Source organism: Cydia pomonella, chromosome 1, assembly GCF_033807575.1.
Source record: "Cydia pomonella isolate Wapato2018A chromosome 1, ilCydPomo1, whole genome shotgun sequence".
Lineage (NCBI taxonomy): Eukaryota > Metazoa > Arthropoda > Insecta > Lepidoptera > Tortricidae > Cydia > Cydia pomonella.
Window position 1 is genome coordinate 24,422,482 of NC_084703.1, and position 23,496 is coordinate 24,445,977.

The 23,496-nt window shown below is 37.6% G+C and overlaps 1 protein-coding gene and 1 long non-coding RNA gene across 5 annotated transcripts in view; both read left to right on the forward strand.

The window, feature by feature from the left end:
• LOC133518458 (transcription factor GATA-6-like) overlaps positions 1–17,353 on the forward strand; it is a 30,578-nt gene extending 13,225 nt beyond the window's left edge. Inside the window, exons 2-8 of one of the 4 annotated variants that reach the window (XM_061852163.1) lie at positions 869–2,048; positions 2,128–2,320; positions 2,462–2,640; positions 5,279–5,410; positions 10,803–10,914; positions 11,412–11,517; positions 13,346–17,353. In XM_061852163.1, the coding sequence (XP_061708147.1) occupies positions 876–2,048; positions 2,128–2,320; positions 2,462–2,640; positions 5,279–5,410; positions 10,803–10,914; positions 11,412–11,517; positions 13,346–13,406 (1,956 nt within the window). In that variant the 5' untranslated portion in view covers positions 869–875 and the 3' untranslated portion in view covers positions 13,407–17,353. Of the gene's footprint in view, positions 1–868; positions 2,049–2,127; positions 2,321–2,461; positions 2,641–5,278; positions 5,411–10,802; positions 10,946–11,411; positions 11,518–13,345 lie in introns of those variants that run through there. The other 3 variants (XM_061852171.1, XM_061852177.1, XM_061852183.1) reach the window with 3 other exon arrangements.
• Positions 1–23,496, forward strand: part of LOC133518554 (uncharacterized) — a 298,712-nt gene that overhangs the window by 108,779 nt on the left and 166,437 nt on the right. The gene's annotated exons all lie outside the window — the stretch shown is intronic.

Consider the following 23,496-nt stretch of genomic DNA (forward strand, 5'->3'; position numbering starts at 1 on the left):
CCTCTTGGGCTCTCATACAATTGTGTCTATATTTAGGACTCATACAATTGTGTCTATATTTAGGACCTGCCGGCCTAGCCAAGGTGACAATCGCTATCGCTACGATAGCAAAACACTTTGTCTCTTCCATATTAGTGCGACAGTGACAGTTGCGTTTCGATCGCTACGGAGCGTAAGCAATTTGCATGTTGGCTACGCGGCCTGTACCTACTGTGTAAAAAATATTAAGAATATAAGCAGTCAAAGTACGATATGGTGCAGGATTCAACACAGTAGTGCTGCTACTCGTGCTTAACATAGGTACTTCATAATCGTTTCATATTGCGGTGGCTGTGTAGTCTGTGTTTCTTACAATGCAATATTAGGCAATGTTAGCGCGTGAAATTAATCTTGGTCAAATCTTGCTAGCGAGGATTTAACCAGATTCCGAATTCTAATCGGACAGAAATTCAGCACACGGTTACAGTCACGCATTTGACAAGAAAAGGTAGAATCGAAACGATAATCTTCATCAAAAACGTATTATAAGTTCCTATTTTGTTGTTCATTAAGTTATAAGTAGTGTACTATACGACTTTTGGCAGCCAGATCCTAAAAGAAAATTGCATGACATTAATGTTGGATATTTAATAAGAATAAATAGACATCCGTTTCAAAACCTAAATCGTAACTACCAATTTAAGAGTCAGTGACATGGGTGATGTCAACAAAGGCCCTCGCCTGCGCCGGCGCCGCGGAGCCCCGTGCTGTTTGCATTTCCGCGCCGGCGGAATATCCGGCCGAACGCTTTTAAACAAATTCAAACACGCACCTCCTTGTCTGACGTAAAAACGCAAGAAACTCAAAATAACGAAAATTATTCTTACAGTATTAGTATGGAGTCGGAAACGAATACAATGGCGGGCGACGGCGAAAATCAACAGGAATTGCAAGCTACTGCCGAGGCACTACAACTTGTAAAACATGAAGAGAGGATCGAGCAAGATCGATCTACAAACAAAAATACGAGCTCTCCGGCCGATATGGCTACCGATTCACAGCAGTCCCCGCATCCGCAGACGCAGTCAGTAATAACATCTCGTCGTGCCGTACGTACTATCACTGCCGCCGGGCACATTACCACCGATGACGTTGATGTCAATCCTGAAGATGGCGTGAAGGACGAACCCCCTGAGCCACCGCCGATAGAACATGAACAGCATTCCATGCACCAATATACTCCAAAACTGGAAGAAAGCGAGGCACGGAATGTCGCACAGCAACATTACGACGAAGAAAGGCTACGTTTAGCCGAAGCAGAAACAGCTAGATATTTAGCTTTTAAACCGGAATCTTATAGATCACTACCATCCCCAGATAAACGCATGCAGGTACAATATGCCCGTACTCCACAACGACCGCCATACAGCAGGGGACTATCTTTGCGTTACGGCGCGTCGCATCACGTTATAGTCGCGCAGGAAAACAATGCAGAAGATCACGATCCGGATGCTTTCCTAGGACCCAAAGACAAACCGGAACAATTACAATACGCCCAAAATGATGACATCGGCGCACCGGGTTCCAGTGATGGCAGGCAATATGGAGCAGTTCTGAGTGATCAAGTATCAGCGTCGTCATCACTCGAAATGATTCAGACGACTTCTTTGAACAGTCAACAGGCAATCGGTGTTGCGTACCAACAAGTTAAATATGAGACCAGAGGAGAACCTGAATTACGACCTACGACATATGCTAGTCTGCAGCCAGTAACTTCTGTACACGGGGGTTATGCATATGCAGGACAGAGCCCTCAGTATGGTGGAGCCGGAGGGTACGGAGCATTTGGCGGCGGAGGCAAGGAGCTGCTTACACTTTACGGTGCGGCGGGCGGTGCGGCTTCCGGGACGAGAGGAGACGAGTCTCCACCCAGTCAACTCCTCTACCGGAGCGATCCAACACTATCATCATCATCCCTGACGACGCGCGGACCGCATGTCGTGTACGGATCGGTTGTACCGCAATCGCAAACAGTTTACGAAGCCCCAGCTAGTCCAAACTCACAACAGGTAATTATTTTACACGCTCAAAAACAAATATATTTTTGTTACAGATACAGATATTACATATAAACATATTGTATTTCAGGTAACATTATATACACATGGTAATGCTGTGCAATACAAAGTCACCGGCGAGCACTATTTGGGTCAGGGCGGTGGCGTAGAGTACGTGCCCGTGTCCGGATACGACGGCGGCCTGCTGGTGGAAGGCTACGCAGCGCCGGCGCAGCCATGGCCAGCACATAATATGCTACCAATTGACGATGGTTTTGATGCAAGTGAGTTAACTATTCCTTTAAATTAACTTACGTTACGAGCACACGATTAATGTTGTGTCTACTATGGTAATAAATCGTCTCTTTCCCATTAATATAGCAATATATTATTCAACTTACTATAGGTATGTACCTAATTTGTAGGCATGGCTGGGATGGGAGAAGTGAAAGAATGCGTGAACTGCGCAGCGGCAACCACTCCTCTGTGGCGACGCGACGGCACGGGGCACTACCTGTGCAATGCCTGCGGCCTCTACACGCGCATCAATGGTGTTAATAGGCCGCCTCTTAAAGGACAGAAAGCAAAACCTCAACAGGCACTGGTAACTTTGAAAACGTTTTAAATTCATCGTCTCTAAAGATTAAGCATTTAAATTACAAGGCAATTCTTAAATTAAAAATACTCTTCATGATAACTCCTGTTACGCTAAATATTACTATCTTTCTTAATATTATTCAAATTCATCTAAATATCTACAGTCATGTTCTACCTTTGGTTTACTTTAAGTAGTTCAGGGGTCGGCAAATCGTGGCTGGCGAGTCGCTTGCGGCTCCTTAGATCTGCAATTGCGACTTTTCAAGGCACCAAATAATTAACAATTAGATGAGACCAGTTTAGAAAAAGACCGACCACATCAACTTTTGTTTTTACCCCTTTAACATTCCTAAAAATGATCATTTTCCTGAAACACATTCCTGAAAGTTTGCCGACCCCAGAAGTAGTTATTTAGACTTTAGACCACAACAGTAAATGAGCTCTACCTCTGTATTTGTAGGTATTTTTTAGCTTTGTTTATGCTGCCTAATTAAAGTAAAAAAAAAACATAAACAAGCTTTGGCTAGGGGAAATTCCTAATTTTCTAAAATTAAATTAACAATTTCAAGGTCAATTGAACATTATTCGTTCATTCAATGTGAGTTGTCGATTATTATTAACGTGGCGATGCCTAATACGAGTACAAAGAGCTAGTAATGAATTGATTTGTTCCCGAAAGTCATTAAATTAATAGTACTAAAGACTAAGTAAAACTAATCATTATTTACGCGTCATTATTAATACATACGTGGCGGAAATATTTTGGGTTATTGGTGTCATGACGTCCACCTTGTACATGAGCATACAGAATCAAGTATGTATGTTACCGTAAAAACGCCGGTACGAGTATTCGTGAAAACGTGTTTTCCTCAGTTAAAACTTGTTTTCCGTAATGCCTCGGTGAAACAAGTTTTAACGGATAATTTTCAGTCAAGACTAGTTTTCGTAAAGTGTCTTGGTGAAAACTAATTTTGACTACTTAAACGATATACAAATAACAGAAAATAGTTATCTAAGATACAAGTGCTGAAGAAATAGTAAATTCGCAACGAGTGGTGATAAATTAAAACACGACCAAAGGGAGTGTTTCAAATCGACACGAGTTGCGAATCACCTATTCGCACGTGTATCGTACAACGAATTACAGCACATATGGCTCTTTGAAATTTCGACATATGCACGGAAAGTGCTCATTCCCGCACGCGTGCAGGAAAGTAGCACCATATGTAGGGTAAAATATTTTTTCTCAAACATGAAATGAAATATTGATGTTATGTTCCTTATAATAGGCTGCGAAGTATGACGTTTCAGGTGCGGCTAGGACAAGAGGTCGTTAATGGAATTTCATACAAATCTTGCAGGCCTAGGCCGGCAAAGTCGTCTTTTTTAATTTCCATTCAACATAAATTTATGGCACAGGCATCATGACATTCTGCCACTATGCGTATTAAAAAAAATTACAACAATGACAAGTGTCAATTCTAAAGGTTCGTTCAGAAACGTACTTTCGTTTCGTACTTTTTTGAAGTAACATGATAATAAAGTATCTGTTTTTTATTAAAACCGAGTTAAATATAGCGAAATAGTAATATACACACGTTAGTTTTAGTTTTTGTCTTGTTTACTTATAATTTCTTAAAAAAAAACTTTTATTTTTTGTTGTTTATTTTATTGCATGTTTGAGAAAAGCACTATACATACCTCGGCGGGAAATATGGGGTTGCCCGCCTCAGACCTATCCTATATGTCTTCGGCCGGCAACCCCTTTCGTCCAGGCCTCTGTAGTAATGTACTATTCTCCTAAAATAACATTATTATCTGGTTGTAGCGCTCGCTCGACATCACGCGTTGTTTGGTTTTTATACTAAAAAATTTTGCTCGCAGTTTAAGAAATGTTCACCACACCAACGCGAGGAAAATACTAATTATAAGACGAAAGTGGAGGACGCGCGCGAAATCGCCTTTTCATACAAACGTAGTCTTCATTTTCCTCTGTGTATATTAACATTATTAAAGATATTTGGACAAAATTTGTTGTATATGAACCACAGCTATGTCCGTTTGATTTTTTTTTTTGCGAATTTATAATGAAGTATTATAAAATTTAGAAGCATTCAACATTTTGTATGAAATCTATTATTTGCTCCTAATTTTTATAATAATACAAGAATCGAAAAAAGTACAACGTAGGGGCATAGGTATGGTTAATACACATCAAATTATCTATAAATATATTCAAAAATGTCAATATCTAGAGAGGAAAATGGGGACTACGTTTGTATGGAGAACCGGCCGTCCTCTTTCCTCTTAAACCATTATAAATCATATTTAAATGAAAGTTAGTATATCTATCATTCAAATTCCTCACATAACAGATTCAATGCCACAATGGAAAAACCTTATGTAGCGAAAAGCGACTAATACGAACAGAGAACCCTCCTAGTGGGTCGCTAGCAGTGAATGCGTTAAAAGTCAATTCTACTTGCCAACATGCGGAAACAGCTCATGCATTGGATTACTTTGTGACGGTTGTGGAAAACATGCAACTTTCTCGTTCGTTTTAGAGAGAGATAATAAAGAGAGCCTTTGCCAGTTGGTTTTAGTTTGGTTGGTGTTGTGTAGTTGTATTTTATTTCGATCTCCAGCCAACGAACGGCAACCGGCGCGTGGGAGTGACGTGTGCGAACTGTCGCACCTCCAACACCACGCTGTGGCGGCGCAACAACAACGGCGAGCCCGTCTGCAACGCCTGCGGACTCTACTACAAGCTGCACAATGTGAGCCAGAACACATTACAAGTATATGTACATGTACTACACACAACTACCTATACAGTACAACTTGTTACCTGTCGGAATTTTCTATACACAGTAACTTGTTTTCATTGCTCTTAAGTTCAACTACATTAATTAAATAGTCGTAATACGTATCCTTTCTGTAACTGTCACGCATCCTGTTTTTCTTAATCGCAAGTTCAGCAAGAACTTTGGTTCAGATTCGTCAAATTCAAAATCCAAAAATGTGCTCTGCGTGTCAGTTCTGAGTATTTAGTAGAGTTTACTTCTAGCAATATTGCTGCAATTACCTATCTTATTTTATACATATACACATAAAATACGGCCAAGAGTATGTCGGGCCATGCTCAGTGTAGGGTTTCGTAGTTATCATTCTATCAGAACAGGCCAAAGGGGGGCTATAATTAAGTGTCATATACATTACAAGCATAAGAGATTAAGGGAGTACTTTCGCAGCGCTTTGTACGTCTCTTTACTAAGAAAAGAAGATTTTTTGCAAAGACTCAAAGACGGCTGGACCGATTATATTCGCTATAGATAGAGCTATTAGAGCTACAAACCCCACAGTATTGAGTCAAAGCAAAAAAAACATTTTGTATGGGATTTTTTGTAGTTTTTATTTTACCGTTCTGTCGCCTTGTATGATTAATGTATTCATGCCAAATTGCAGCTTTCTAACACTAACGATCACGGAGCAAAGCCGCGGGCGGACGGACGGACATTGCAAAACTATAAGGGTTCCTAGGTGACTACGAAACCCTAAAAAACGGGTTAGTTACACCATTCATAACTCTAGAACGGTCGTTTAAATGAATTTGTTTTTTTTATTCGTTTATCCCGATTAGCAGAATATAAAAAATGTGGCTCACATGCAGGTCCTTTTTTGAAACTATTTCGTACAAGTCATCAATGTTATCTAGGTTCTAAGAGGTGCAAATTTCGACAATGACTACCTATTTAAATCCAAGATGTTGGACATGTATATTTAAATCCAAGATGTTGGACATGTATATTGTCATAAAAGTCCTCACGGATATCGTTTTCTATGTTGTAGAGGGAGCTGATACTCATACGGCGAATTTTAAAAAATATTTTAGAAGGCAAAATGGCGGACATGTATTTTTGCATATAAGTCGTTATGGCTATCGTTTTCTAGGTTCTTGGGGTACGGATTTCGAACATTATGGCCATTTTTGAATCCCAGATGGCTGATTTTTACTTCAAATCGATATGAATATCGTTTTCTAAAATGTAGGGAGAACGTATTTCTGAAATAATGACATTAATATACTGGCGGTACGAAGTTCACCGGGACCGATAGTTATTTAATAAACTCTGGATATTTTAATAAAATTGTACTTTTTACCCAGACTACATTAAAAATAACTTTTATTTCAAAAATAGGATTACATGTACGAAAAACTCAGACACAATAAGTTTTACCCAGGCACTAAACCCCGCCCGGGCCGTGCACGGACTCCAAACTAAGACAAATCTGAGCAAACTCAAATTCAGCAAGTTCCGTCTCCAATCACAATAAAAAAAGCGGCCAAGTGCGAGTCGGACTCGCCCATGAAGGGTTCCGTACCATTCATGACGTATTAAAAAAACTACTTACTAGATCTGGTTCAAACCAATTTTCGTTGGAAGTTTGCATGGTAATGTATATCATATATTTTTTTTAGATTTTTCATTCCGTTATTTTAGAAGTTACAGGGGGGGGGACACACTTTTTTCACTTTGGAAGTGTCTCTCGCGCAAACTATTCAGTTTAGAAAAAAATGATATTAGAAACCTAAATATCATTTTGAGGACCTATCCTGAGATACCCCACACGTATGGGTTTGATGAAAAAAAAAATTTTTTTTTAATTTTTATGACGTAAAAAAAAAAAAAACTACTTACTAGATCTCGTTCGAACCAATTTTCGGTGGAAGTTTGCATGGCAATGTATATCATATATTTTTTTAGATTTTTCATTCTGTTATTTTAGAAGTTACGGGGGGGGGGGGGGGACACACTTTTTACCACTTTGGAAGTGTCTCTCGCGCAAACTATTCAGTTTAGAAAAAAAATGATATTAGAAACCTCAATATCATTTTTAAAGACCTATCCATAGATACCCCACACGTATGGGTTTGATGAAAAAAGATTTTTTGAGTTTCAGTTCTAAGTATGGGGAACCCCCAAAATTTATTGTTTTTTTTTCTATTTTTGTGTAAACATCATAATGCGGTTCATAGAATACATCTACTTACCAAGTTTGAACAGTATAGCTTTTATAGTTTCGGAAAAAAGTGGCTGTGACAGAATCGGACAGACAGACGGACATGACGAATCTATAAGGGTTCCGTTTTTTGCCATTTGGCTACGGAACCCTAAAAATGCTGCAACTGTCATGCCGTTTAAATATATAGAGTTATCGCTAAAATTAAAAACATATTAGCACACGCGGGATCAGCGGTAGATAGGATATTGCGCGTTGGCCTGGGGTATTGATTACGGCGCGACACACACGCAGCGGGTATCTAATCGTAGCCCAGTGCAGTCGCAGTTATCAGGGAACTCCTCGGCAAATATTGGTTTGTGTAAAAAAAAAAATCAAAACACAGGGTGTCATCTAATCTCGCGAGATAAAACGGCCGGGGCTACCGACTGATAGAGAATTATCATCGCACGACCACGAATATTCATAATGAGATAAATAATCTTTTATCAATTATCTCTTCGCATGTAGATACGCTTGTTTAAAGGATGATAGGACCGCGTGGCGGCAGATTACGAGGAGTTCCCCCGTCTGGGAATGGCAGTTGTACTGACGAAGGCGCGTATCTAAGACTTGCGTCGAAAAAGCCTGTGCAGATTAAAAAAATGTTATTTCAGATAAATGTAATAAAATAAGAATTCGTTTATTGTTAACCGAGTCAAACAAGATGTTAAAATGATACATAGTCCCAACGGCTACCCTTTTCGGGTAGGTATACAATATTACACAATTACAATATTAAATACAATTCCCTTAAATATATAATAAGTACCTACCTCTAAAATTACACACTCCTATAAAAAATACTCATTTAAATCGTAAAAACATGATTAGCTACTGCTTTAGCTGTCGTTTAAATGATTACCCACTTAATATCTTAATAGTATGTAGTAAATGGTTAAACATTTTGATGACCGAGATAAATGTATTTTTTCTTTTTCAATAAAGCGTGCAATTATATTAAGCATGTTACTTGGTACTCGTATTGTTATTACAGCTTTCTCCGGTGTGAAAAAACCTTTTTAAAATATTCACCGCTGAGCTACGGTCGTAGCGCTACGTCGTAGCCGATAACACAGGTTTCCCGGTATGTAGCGGAAATACTTCGTAGGGACAAATCGACAACGTGTTGAGATTAGCGCTGAATGGGTTAAACTTGCGCCATAGTCTCATAATATACAAACTCTTAGTATAATTTTAGATTACAAACGTTCAAAACGTATAATAATGTTTGATATTATTAACTTAATATCTATTTCAATTCGTATAAGTAATATAACACACATTTTACTTATCGTCATTTCGACTAACAGACTCAATTCGTTTCATATAAACATCATTATGTATAAGAATGTAATATCAAAAACCTAACGATTTAAAAGTGCGGGGCTTCGACTTTCCACACGAAAAAACTGCTGCCAAAAAAGTAATTTTGGGTATAAATGAGACCCACTACAAAATACTGCTAGCAGAAAAGTAGGTTTGGTTAAATAAGAACGGCGAACCTCCACACGAACGAACTGCAATCAGAAAAGCGGGTCAGGTTAGGTTAGAACTGCGACCTGTATACGAAGCAACTGCCACCAGAAATTGGGTTAGGTTAGGTTAGAACTGGAACCCCAATAGGAAGAAACTGCTACCAGAAAAGTTGGGTTAGGGTAGCACTGTGACCACTAACAAAGAAACTGCTTAAAAAAGTAGGTTAATAGTATTCGTTTTCCGGAACTCAAAAACAATATAAAAGGTAATTATGGTCAATATATCCCGGTCGATTTAAGTGTAGAAAAAGTAGGTTAGGCTAGATTAGAACTGCGACCCTATAGATAAAAACTGTTATAAGAAAATGATTACCTATTATGTCTTTTCCCGCATTGGGCCAGCGCGGGGCCTATGTCTAGCAGTGGCATGTATAGGTATGTGGTGTTTTTTTTATTATTTACTTTATTTATTGAGTCATCATCCCTATTGACGATACGAACATTAGGCTTAATAATATTAATCGTAAACGATTTTGTACCTGCAGTTCATTATATATTGTACAATTATACATTTTGTTATTATGCATTTCGCACGTTATACTTACTAAAACTATATATATATATATATATATATATATATATATAGTAATATTATATTTTAGTTTAGTTAGTCAATATAGATTGTTTAAGAGCTTTATTAAAATATCGAATAAATAAATTTAGACCTAGTATATATATATATATGTATATATAATACAAAATTATACCAATTGACATTATGTCTTCTGAGCAATAAATTATAAGTATGTATTCTATTTCTTACCCGTTTCAGCTAACTTGTTGCACCTGTGACAGATTCAAGAGCAGCATTTGGTTTGTGGTTGGCCACCACACATTTGACCAAAAAGTGACAAATTGTATTGACGCTACAATTTGGTTGATTAATGCCTAGTGATTTTTCGTACATTAATTCCGAAAAACTCATTGTTATGAACCGTAGTTTATACCACAACCTTCGGTTTTGAAAGTCGCATACCGCTAGGTTACCAGTACCAACGTTCTATACTCGTACGGTATAGTCAATGTCGTACTGACTCATTTTGCAAGATTACATGTTCAATCTTACAATAGGGTTGGTAACTGTCTGTTGCATAGATGGTGGTGGATTTTTGGTGGGCGTTTCCTGAGTAGAGTATTGGTAGAGTACAAAGAGTAAAAGGTAGAGTACGATTGTCACAGACTTTGACTGTCAATATCTGACTTTTGTATTGCTTTAATGCAATGGGTCCTAAATATACATTTGATCCTCAAATGATAGTGAAAACCTGTTCGACTGATACCAATAATAACATAAATCAATATTTGAGGACAATCTTACACAGATCGACCTCTCCCCAAACTAAGCAAAGACTATATACAGACGTATATATGTTCATATATATATATATACAAAGAAAACACCCCGACATAGGAACAAACATCTGTGTTCATCACACAAATTAATTACAGGCTGGGTCACTACCCTCTAGGCCAGGAAAATGAGAACTACGTTTGTATGAAAAGGTGATTTCGCACGGGTCCTCCACTTCCGTCTTAAAGAAGTATAACGAGATGTTGTAACACTTTACAGGTGAACCGGCCACTAAGTATGAAGAAGGATGGCATCCAAACACGCAAGCGCAAGCCGAAGAGTATGGGCGGCGCACACGGCGTGCCGCGGCCCGGCTCCGGCGCGCTCCCTGGTACGTGGCGCTAGTACCGCGCCTGTCAGAGGTGTGAATACGTCGCATCTTGTTTGTTATTTTATGGTACAAAATGCTTGCTGAAATGAGGGTGACGCCGCCAAGTGTTTAAAATCAGCGTTACATGCCTAGAAATTTCGTTGCATAATACCCAAAATCATTACTTGTGTTCCAATAATTATTATTTTAGCAGACGTAAATGGAATACAAGCCAAATATTTACCACTTACTACTCAATAAGGGTGACGTGATAATGATAAGTGAGTGAATATTGGACTAACCCTGATTTGACCATACGTATATCTGTTTTGCCTTTACATTGCGTTACACCGTTTAAATATAGGCTCGTATTTCATTTAATCTTAGTATGAATTGGCCATCAAACATTTTTCTCATCACAGTATTTTGTAGGCACACATTTATATGTTATTTTGTCCGCGATCAGTTTTCATGCACCGCTAGTTGTAAGGCTAACTGTGGTGTGTGGTGGTCCGCAGTGGAGGCACACTCGCACAAGGTGCTGCCTCCGCTGTACGCGGCGGTGGAGGGCGGAGGCGGCGCGGGGCTGCTGCTGCTCCCTCCAGCGCGCCATCACCCCGATATGTGAGTACGACCCTTCCTTATCAACTCACGGCTTGACACAGCCACATCACAAAACGTAAAATTGAATAGTACCAATAAATTCAATTTCAGGGGCTCTTTTGACCACGTAGGTAGTACTTATATACCTACAATAGAGCTTTTAACATGCTTAACCAATGCTTAGTCTCAAACTCGTTTGCTTTCAGAAACATAATTTTTAATTGTATAAACATAACATTTTTAAGTAACTTAAGCTCATCATAAAGGTGGTGTTCAGATGACAACTGAAGCTGCATGACAGTTGCTACATTACTTCTGCAGCCTTGACATGGGTGCTATATCTGTCAATTTGCACAATAAAATGAGTGATGTTCGCCACCGCATTACTGCCGTAATTATGACCGTTCATTCACCCATTTTATAGAAGAAATTGACAGACACAGCGGAGTCATCAAGACCGCCGCAGTATTATCGCTTATCGCAATAGAATAGTATTGCAGTTGACGGCAGAATGTCACCTTAAAAGCTACCTTATGTATACTTACCTTATTATGAAGTCTATAAAAAAAAAAAACAGAACTCCGTAAAAGTTACTTTCCGATTGTGAGTAAACAGCGTTACTGCTATGGATGTACAGGAGCGGGAAACGTCTATGTCACCGTGAATTTTATTTGATAAATTGAGCCCGTGGACTTTGCCGCATTGCTGCATTAAAACGTTCAACTTCGTCATTCATATTATCAATGAAACGTTGAGGAAATGGCAGTGAAATCGCCCGTTTCCCGCTGATGCAATCTGCAGTCGCGATCGGAATGTTACCTTAACACTGACCATAATGGCCATGATCCTCTTGAGTACGCTATGATTAAAATAAAAATCGAAAAGGTAGTGAGAAGTTCACATAATTAATTCAACCAAGCAGGTGTTCATCTAAATCACGGTGGAGTACACCTTTAACTTTCCTTAGAACCACAAAGTGCCTTGGCCTTTTATAATAGGAACCTATTCCTATTAGATAAAGGGTGACGTAGCCAAATGTTGTTTTCTTAACTCGTTTCAAAACTTCCATCAAACAGGATATCCATAATTATATCTTACGTTATTTAACTACCGAGTACTAATGTTTGCTACCGAGGTGTAGGTATTGCATATTAGTGTCTTAATAAAAACCTCTTTTATTTGCATGACTCTTGTTTCTATTTGTATCTGTCTTACGTTATCTCAAGGTTGTGGCTTGCTTATGCTCTGTTTCAGTGTGTGACTATTTTTGTCTTTTGGTGGTAAAAATCTTTGAAATTATTTAAGTACAGCTTACATGGAACTTTAACAAATATATGGAGGGGATATTCTATAGTATACTTAACTCGTTTGCGTCTTTCCTGTAGACATCGCAAAGATCTAAAACTATTTTTACGCTGCATCCGTTAGGGTGCAGAATTCATTTACTTGACTCGATAACTTTTACTGTAGGTACTGTCCACACAAGTGTCCTTTTTCTAAAATGCGTTTGACCTTTACGAGTCATTCGCTACTTTTTAAAGAATACAACTAAAATGACAAATAGTGATGTTAATGTTGGCTCGTGATTGATGATCATTTCGAACAATTGTAGATATAACCCTACTAACTTTACTACGATCAAAAGCTTACTTCTGCTTACTCATAAAGTTTAAATAGGTACAGTCAGCTGCAAAGATGTCTGACTGCCCACCATAAATATTTGTGCGCAGAAGAGCATACTTTACATAAATATTGTAATCGGATACCCTTCACTAAATGTTTTAAGAATAGAAGATACGCCGAGGATTTAATTTCTCATTTGATTTAATGAGATCAACATCTTTTCCAGGATACCACCGGTAGACCGGACGGCTGTGACAGTGGCGCCAGCGTATTACCGCCCGCCTTAAATTGCCCGGAGCGGACCTCTTCCCATTTTTTCACCACACCAGCTCGTAAAGGCTCTCTTTATTCTTCAAAAAGTGATTAAAAAGTTGCATTTTATCCACAAGAGTGCCAATGTAATTAAATGCAAAATATTGAGTTGTCTCCTCGTGTTAGCTGATTTTAAATGTTAAATAACTTAATGGCCTTCATTTGGATTTGATTTGTAATGTGTTACAGTTAGTATTTTCCTAGCGTTGGTGTGGAGAAAATTTTGTGTATCACTCGGTGGAAAGTTTGTTTAACCCTCGTGCCTTGAAACCCTTGCAACGCTCGAAATGCCACTTATCGAACCACTCTTACACTTAACTAACATGTAATCCTTCGCTTGCCCGGGTATCAATATTAGCACGAGTGAGGGAGGGAACAACAACTTTGCCCTCTTATAAAACAAACGATTATTATTCTTTAGCCGCCCAGAAGACTTTTTTAAAAGGCCATATCATATATTTTGTGCGCGGCTGGTGGATAATGCAATTTCTTAATAGAAAAGTGCCCTAATCATTGATAACTATTATTATTATTATATTTTATAAAAGATAACTTATTACAAATATATTTGGTACTAGATTTAATCAAATAATTTTATTTATAAAAATAGTCTGGTAAAAAGTTCTGTATATTTGCCACATACCTATGTATAGGAAACTAAGTTTTTACCAAAAAGCGCTAGAATTTAAGATTACATTAATAGTCGTTTATGTGACTGTTACATTATCAAAGGCTTTAAACGAGAGTATGGGTTTATGAAACAAGCTGACAGCAAGGTTCATAAAAACATCACACGAATATTTTAATGCCTAATTATATAGTCACATACACTGCTTTATCTACACACATATTAAAAGCTCTCTATGGTGTGTACAGGAACCGCATATTGGGACTTAGGATATGATTACACTGTTTGCAATTGACATTTCATTTCGAATAAAAAATTATCTCGACTGATACTAGATATTAGATCATAGATGAATTCCTTTGTTTTTCAGAGATGTTCGAAAATTGAATGTAATTTTTAAATCGAATGTTATTACTACGCAATAATAACATTTTCACAGATAAGATTTTTTTTGTAACAAAACAGCTCATCTTAATGCTGGCCGCAATTTGGGGTTTATGAACGCATCATAGAGGGCTTATGATAATAATATGTAACGTTCCATGGATAAAGGTACCTTATGGTTGGTATTGAGTTATGGTTATCCCAGTAATCTATAATTAATAAGCTATAGGTAACACGAAATATCAACTTCCTAACTAGTGCAGTTACAGAGATATAATTTTTTGAAAATGTTATTATTATTTTAGCAATTTTACATAACAACCGTTTCATGTTGCTGAGGGAAGTTACATAGTCCACTTTAAATTGATTTAAAAAAAATTGCGCATGTTCTGTATTAAAAATCGAAACCTTTGATGTCGCTGATCAATACGAGTATGTATACTGACCAATTCCTGAAAAATGAAGTTTTGTATAATTTTATACAATTGATTGCAATGAGCTCTCAAATTTTAATTTTATTATATTAGCAAACGGTACCTCAAGAAAATTTCAAGAGAAAAAAATACCAGATTAAAACAAGTAAATTTTATTTTTGACAATTTTATGTAAAACACTGATTTAAACTTTCACGATTTTTACACATTATTATCTAACACAAACGGGACTTAATCGCGTATTAAAATTTACCTCCGACGTTACGAGGACGGCGTTGTCCCCGGGGTCTCGGAGTCTTCTCCGATTAAGTCCCGTTTGTGTTAGTTAACAATTTTATGTAAAATCTCTAAATTGAATATATTTTACTTCTCACGTAATCCAACCGAATGATTTTCTAAGCGCATATTTAAGATATTGTTTCATTCATGAAATCCGCAATCAAATACTTATTTTCACTTTTCATGCCGCTTTAAACTTACACCACAATAACGGTTTTTGCTCTATACATTAAAGAAAAGGTACCATATGGAAATAAGTTTAATAATACATCACTACAAGAAATCAATTGCATTGAAGTTCATCTTTGTTTATATTTAAAATATTAATTAAACAATAAACTGCCGAAATATAATTCATCATTGGCCTTTGAGTCTATTACAGACTATTCAAACAGTGTCAGGTAGGGCGGCAGCGCTTTTCATGGCTGTGTAGGCCAATACGGGAGCGGCAAACACGACCACAAGCCAGGCAGGTGTAGTGTGTCCGTGGCGAACAGGTGTCGGGCTGATGACGCTTGGCTCGCTTACTAGCAAGTGTCTTAAACCAAGCCTCATCATGGATTTTACGTCCGTCGAACACCAGTTTGCGCCACTTATCTCTGTCCTCGGCAAGCTCCTCCCATTTATGAACAGGGATATTGAAGGCGTGCATGTTTCGCTTGGCGCAGTCCTTATGCCGTAACATAGGCCGACCGACGCTTCTCTTGGCATCAGCTATGGCGCCAAGTAAAACACGCCGCGGCAAACGAGAAGGTTGCATTCGATGCACATGCCCCAGCCAACGTAAGCGTCTCTGCTTTAGCAGCGCAAAGAGGCTGGATAGCTGAGCAATCTCAAGAACCCTCTCGTTCGTAACCTACTAACTTTTAACATACTAACTAATTATTTTTTATATGTTCGAGATTGGTTTTTCAAAAAATTTACTTTTATTTGAATAACGGTGTCTTTAATGTAATCTCATAGAAATTCAAGTGTAATAAAGACACGTAAAGTTGGTTAAATTGCAAAATGAATTCGGAAATGTTTTTGGTTAATTAAAAAAAAAAGTTACAAAAAAGTAAGTTAAGTTAGTAAGTGTAAAATTTATAGTAATGTTAATATTTTGTTATAAATTCGTAATTTTTCGACGGTAAACTTCGGAGATAAGGGGGGTGGGGCTGTTTTTTTTACATTTTCCTTCATAAATCTATTTTTCTTTTCACTACGAAAAAGAAAAAATGTTTTGGAATGTACAATTTGAGCTCTTTCAAATGATACCTACTCCTCTTGACCTACTCACTGGCCTTTGAAATTTTGCCCCCTCTTCATTTTGGGCATTTTCCATGGTTAATAAAAAAAAATACTTTCGAGTTGTCTGGGTTAGCGTTGTTCATAACTACCTATTCCAAATTTGAAATCGATAGTTTAAGTTGTTCTCGAGATATTTAGCGATGTGACAGACGGACGGACGGACGGACAGAGTCGCACCATAAGGGTTCCTTTTGTACCTTTTTGGTACAGAACCCTAAAAAGATCATTTATTGACCAGTTTACAAAACATTAACAACCAAAAACCCACCTAAAGTTCCTTTTCCCGTGGAACGTTACATATGGTTTTAAATAAAACTAATTTATCTTTTAGACACTAAACCAAATTTAGTGATGGAAAATATTAAAATTAAGTTAATTTTACGTTATTAACTGGGGGTGTTCTGTGGGTAGAGAATACTGTACGAGTATTATTACGAGTATGTAAGTATTTATACTGTTAGACATAAATTACAATTTTAGGATAAAATTACAACGTTTCTACAAGTAGGACCAACGTGACGGTTCACGGTTTAGGAGATTACAAATATGATCTCTTGAAAATATTCGTAGACGTAATTATAAGAGTCCGATGTTTACTCGCGGCATGCCACGTGTAAAGAACTTGGTTTCTTATCATGCCGTTGGTTCATTTTTAAAGCCTGTGTGTACTTTAGGACAGTGTTACAACACCTCGTAATATTACTACACTCTTCGATAAGGTGAATATTTAAGAGGTTCCTTCAGCGTGTGATTTGAATACTTATTTATTTAATACATAGTAAGTAATAACATTAGGAACTGAATATAAAACTGCGACGAATTTATTTCTAGAGACTTTAATTAATATTAAGTTTATAGATAATGTTAAATACAATTTTTCCAATGGTTGAATAAGAAAAAATCTATTTTTATTGTACTACCAAAAAGCTTTTAGTCAAACGAGTAAGATTAACTTCGGTTTTATTTAATCATTTCAGGTGTTTTCTGCTATCTTAGAAAAAATATTGTGTGCAACGGTACCTTACTGGGCCTTAAAATTCTCGGGCCTGTAATTACAAAGCTCGACTTTCTCGAATTTATAAAAGCCATTATTATACAACTGTATACTTGTGTACATTTTCTCGCACTGTCAATAAGTTATCAGATCTTATGTAGACCCAAGCTTATCTAACTCTACACGCCCTAACTCAACAAGCCCGACTTCACACAGTAGAACTATGTGGCTTGGCCTTTTCGTTACTACAAGAACTGTTGTACAACAGAAAAGCAATGAACAGTGAATCAATTTTTCACCTTGTGACGGTAGCGAAACAGCCAAACCACATTATTTGTGGAGTTTGAGCTTGTAGAGTTAGGGTGTATACAGTGAGAAGCTTGGTTCTAGGTACAATTCAATTCAATAATATTTTATTTTAACAATCTTATCAACTACTTTCGCAAAATATAATAAAATATCATATTTCCTAATTTCGCTTATCTTAAACTTTAAAAACTATTATTATAGATGAATTTTCAGTTTCAGACATCGTAGTCGAGATTATCTTGCTTTCCAGCATAGGCCTCCCCCAAGTTTCTCCAAAGTTCCCGATCATGGGCTTTAGGTACATAAGATCCTATAACTTTTTGAGAGTGCGAACCATATGCAAATGTTTTTGGTGGGATTTCACTTCTTTTCGTACCTTGCATATGAAGCACGTATTTTTTAATTTGTAATATATTTAATAAGAAGACGCGTGAAATTAAGGAAACCCATACAAACGCCCATCTCCTAATATAAATGATACGGGGTGATATATTGAAAATCCTGAATTATGTATTTTATTCGTTATAACAAGGAGTCCCTATATCAATTCTCATACATCGAGCGGAAATCTCACAAACTTCCGCTCGAGGTCCCCTAGCTTAAGAGGTAGGGGGGGGGGGGGGGGGAAATTTCCATGTTTTAGGTTTTTTTCTGGAGTTGTGTAATACCAGCTTACATACCAAATTACAGCTTTCTAGGACTTCAGGCAGTACCATAATAATTTTGATGATCGTCAGTGAGTGAGTAAGTCAGTGACTGATTGAGTGCCCTTGCGCTTCGCTTGGCTCGTTTGGCGAGATTATAGGAACGCGGTAATTTTTGCCACCATTTAAATGTATAATATAATAATAATAATTCAGCTTACATACGTCCCACTGCTGGACACAGGCCTCCTCTCATGCGCGAGAGGGCTTGGGCTGTAGTGCCCACGCTAGCCCATTGCAAATTGGGGACGTCACGAACAATTTGGAGGTCGCGGGTTCAAATCCTAGCTTGTACCAATTAGTTTTCCGAAACTTTTGTACGAAATATCATTTGATATTTACCACTAGCTTTCCGGTGAAGAAAAACGTCGTGAGGAAACCTGCATACATCTGCGAAGAAATTCATTTAAATTTATGTACCTACAATAAATTAATAAACTGAACTAGTTACTTGCACGTCAAAAAAAGCATTGTAGTTATACGTAATAACTGTAATAAGGTATATAGATCACGTCATTCACGAAGACGCGTACCTTGACTCGTACTGTCATGTTTTTTTTTTTTTTTTTTTAAGGTTTTCCGTGTCAGTTGTAGACACAGGGCCCTCGCTATTGATACGGGCGACCCTGTGCCCGCGGTGACATATGCGGCATGTGTTTGTGATTATTTGGTGCCAAATTTGGCAACATCATCACGGAAGAACAATGTTGCTCGATTTTTAAATTTGACTTTTTAGTGTGGCCTAAAATATGAACATATGGTCCCCGCTACGATACGGGCAACCATATGTCCGGCAAATTGTATGAGTTGATTTAAATTGATTTGTTGATCAATTTGAGTTTCCTCGGAATAAAAGTAATGCTATTATTATAAAATGAAATGAAATGAAATTGATGGTATTATGTTAAACATTACTAAATGAAATTACTAAATAAAATTACAAAATGTATTGCTGGATGAAATTACTAAAAGGATATTGTTCAATGAATTACAAATGTAAATTTTTATTGCAGAACTAGATTATTAATTTTGAAATGACGCCGTATTTCATTCTGATTTAATCGTATTTAATTCTGGATTCAATATTAGTCTTAACTGCTGCAATTCGGGGACATTTATGGTCAATAGCTGTATGGTTGGTGTCGTGCTTTGTATTAAATTTAGTATTGTGTTGGTGGCAGTTGTAACATTTGGGTTGGTTATTTTTGTTAGGGCAATTTTTGTAAATATGGGTTTGGTCAGCACAGTGGGAGCATGGTTTAGTGTTGGCCTTGCAGTGGACACGGGTGTGCCCAAACTGCAGGCAGCTGAGGCATTGCATGAAAGGGGAATGCTCCGATGCCTGAACACGTTGGTGCTCGATGTTGATCCTGCCCAGTGCCATGATGGCCTTCCACGTAGCAGGCTGGCACTTAAGCACCGCGTTGTACAGGTTTCCGTTCCTGTTGCTTGTGACGAAACACAGCTGTAGCCCTTGGTCATCGCGCAGGGTTTCCTTCACCGACGGGTTCTGAGAGGATATTATATGTATAAGTTCGTCCCTGGAGGTATCCTTATAAATCCCCTTCAAGATCACCATCGGTGAGAGGGTCCTGGCCGGCTCGGCTTTTAGGTTTGTGGTGGTGGTAAGCCTGTGCAGCGTTTCGTCACGCTGTTTTTCAGTTTCAAATTCGATGCGGATTTTCTTGTTTGTGAGTGGTTTTATCTTAGTAGGCGCGTAACTTTGTTCTCTGAACGAGATCCTGCTCCGCAGAGTGCCCATGGCCTCAGCTGTTGTAGTCGCTGTTTCTACCGTCGCGACAAGTGCGGGGTAGGTCATCTGTTTGGTTTGCACGGGTTTTTGCAAAGTTTCGCTATAGGTCGGGCGTCTAGATTCGACGGAGCTGCCCGAGTCCACTCCACCGATCGCATTCTTGACCAGTTCGCCAAGGGCCTTCTGCTCCTCGCGAATCTGGTCAAGTTGCGCTTGCACTGTATTGACGATGTCCTGATGTACTGGCTCAGGAGGTCTGTCATCAGGGTCGGTTTGGACCCCTTTTGACGACTGATCTGTAGGGGTAGGTGTCTGCAGCAAAATGTTCCGGATCTGCGCACGCATCTGATTGGCGTAACTCGCGAATATTGCCGGGACATTTTGTGCAGAGATTTTAATTTGTCGCTTGTTCTCGACGGTTATGCTGCGATGGGTTTTGGTAGTCTCCAGGTTTTCGAGGATCTGCTTACACTCGAATTCCAGATCTCCGGCCAACTCGTCGATCAGCTCCAACACCGGATGAATGTTGTCGCGCACTGGCGACGGAGGACGTGCTTGCTGGGCAGGGGGGCCCGGCAGTGTGGTGGTGAAGAGATCTCCGAAGTTTTCCGAAAGATCCAGATTGGTTAGGCTTTCGAAGCTCATTTTTGATGATTATAGAAGCTAGAGTGGAAATATGCGATACTGAAACTAAAAATTCAAACAGAAAAATTGAAATATCTTGGCGATGGGAAGTCGCTAATACATATGACAGCTAACAAAAGATGACGCTTATTGAAGTCTATTAGAAATAGTAATCACAAAAAATTTAAGTCTAAAGATGTTTAAGTTATAAATTTTTAAGAGGAAAATTTTAAAAGGCCAAAAAGTGTTTATTGAAGATTTTTCAAAAAGTATAATGAAATTTTCTAAAATTGATACAGATATAAAAGAAGATTAATTTTTAGAAGTAGAAAACACAAGAACGAAGAAAATCGGAGTAGTGGTTGGGAAGTTATGAATTTATTAAGTTTGAAGATTTTGAAGAAATGCCGAAAAAACAGAAAAAGTGGAATATCTCCGGAACCAGAGGGGTGCCGGAGGTGGGGATAGTACCAAAAGGTCGGGCTTAATTAGCTTTATATTTATTCCGAGTTTCATGAAATTCGGGTAGTATTTAGTTAGTTTCGCAAGGCTTCCGTACTGTCATGTTATTAAACGTTAGATTTGGCAAATCTGCGCGTCATATGCATAGATATTCAGACATTATTTTTAGTGTTCCGTACCCAACGGGTCAAACGGGACCCTATTACTTGAGACTTCGCTCTCCGTCCGTCCGTCCATCCGTCCGTCTGTCACCAGGCTGTCTCTCATGAACCGTGATAGCTAGACAGTTGAAATTTTCACAGATGATGTATTTCTGTTGCCGCTATACCAACAATTACTAAAAACAGAATAAAATTAATACTTAAGGGGGGCTCCCATACAACAAACATATTTTTTTTGCCGTTTTTATAAATAATGGTACGGAACCCTTCGTGCGCGAGTCCGACTCGCACTTGCCCAGTTTTTTATTTGTGTTATAGGCAAAACTGCAATGTAATCAGGGCTACCGTTTTTGTGCTCACCAGTTGGCTCTAAATGGTGGTCCCGAAAAACAGCTCTCAAAATTCTGCTATATTTATTTTAAAAAAATACTTTCTAATATACACAAAAGTATATTACCGCTCTAGGGTTTCTGCTCGAGAAATCTCGAGAAATTTGTCCTTTGTCGAGGCGGGCAAAAAAACTCAATGATTAGTTAACCAACCAAATAAAAAACTGTCTTTATTTTTTGAAACTTTTGAACCCTCAAATCATTGCTTTATTTCGTTTTTTTTTTAACATTCGAATAAAGGCAAATCTTAACCTTAAGATAAAGCAATTTTCAAAAAAAAACCTGTTTTTTATTGAAAATTGCTTCAAAAAAAAATAGTAACTAATAATTATGAAAGCAAAATAATTTAAATGACCGTAAGTATACGATTTATATGTGTTTCATATTGGCGTGATTTATATTTCAAAAGTATTTTTCAATAAAAAGACACGTCAAGAGCGCTTATCTGCTTTCAAATACTAAAAAAATGAATTATAGGGCCAGATAATAACAAATATTATAAAACTAAATTACTATTGATTAATCAAATCAATCACCCCGATATATTACGAATAGCAAATTATCACAATTTGAGCAGTTTCATTGTTACGTTGAGCAAGTATTCAAATAACGTAGTAAAACTTTTGTAAGTTAGTCACATAGTTTGTCACTTCGAGTTAAATTATTTGATTAGAATATTCTTGTCTAATATATTGTGGTTTATTACACGCGCGCACGTCAGCACCTATAGATTTTTTTTTAGTTGTTCCCGTGCCTTGAGAAATAAAAAAGGTCGTGAAACTATAAACCCTAATCACCGCCTAAATTTGCCGTTTTTAAACATGTTTAAATTTTGCATAATATTTAAGTTCTCACTTTTTTAAACCACTAATAATGTTTAGCATTAATAATCAGAAATCATGAATATGAAGTGAAAATTCGCAATAAAATACTTGCAACTCCATAAACAACATTTTTAAAGAATCATTCATTGCATGTCAGAAACCAGATATAAAGGTGTTACATATTATTTGGTTAGTATTATCAATTATGACATTTTGAAAGACCTCCATCTACACTACACTAGCTTCTAGCGGCGGAAATAAACGCGTTAGCCCTCATTTAAACCCTCCACGCGTTAACCCTCAAAATACTTAAATGTCCTATTTTTTTTTTAGGTCGGTTTATTTCAGAGTTACAAGTCCACTTGCAACATCTTTTTATTGTTACTTAGTGCAAAACGCCTTTTACAGTACATATGGGGCTACTTTATAGCACTAGTGCGAGAAGTAGCATATTATGTTACTGTGTCGAACATTTAAAGGGCCATATGTACTGTAAAACGTTGTACGATACATGTGCGAATAGGTAATTCGCAACTCGTGTCGATTTAAAACACTCCCTTCGGTCGTCTTTTAATTTAACGCCACTCGTTTCGAATTTCCTATTTTTCGCACTTGTATCGTAATGTACTATTTGATGGCGATGTTGCCTTTATTGATAGATGCCATTAAGTGACAAATAACACTTTGCAAAAAGTTAGTTTTACAAAAAAAATATCAAATTATTTTTGAGTTACTGTTACAAATAGCGTTTACATTTTATGTAAGTACAAATACATACAAAAAATCGACGATCATAAGATCTAAGATTCACTTAAAATAAATTGTACCAA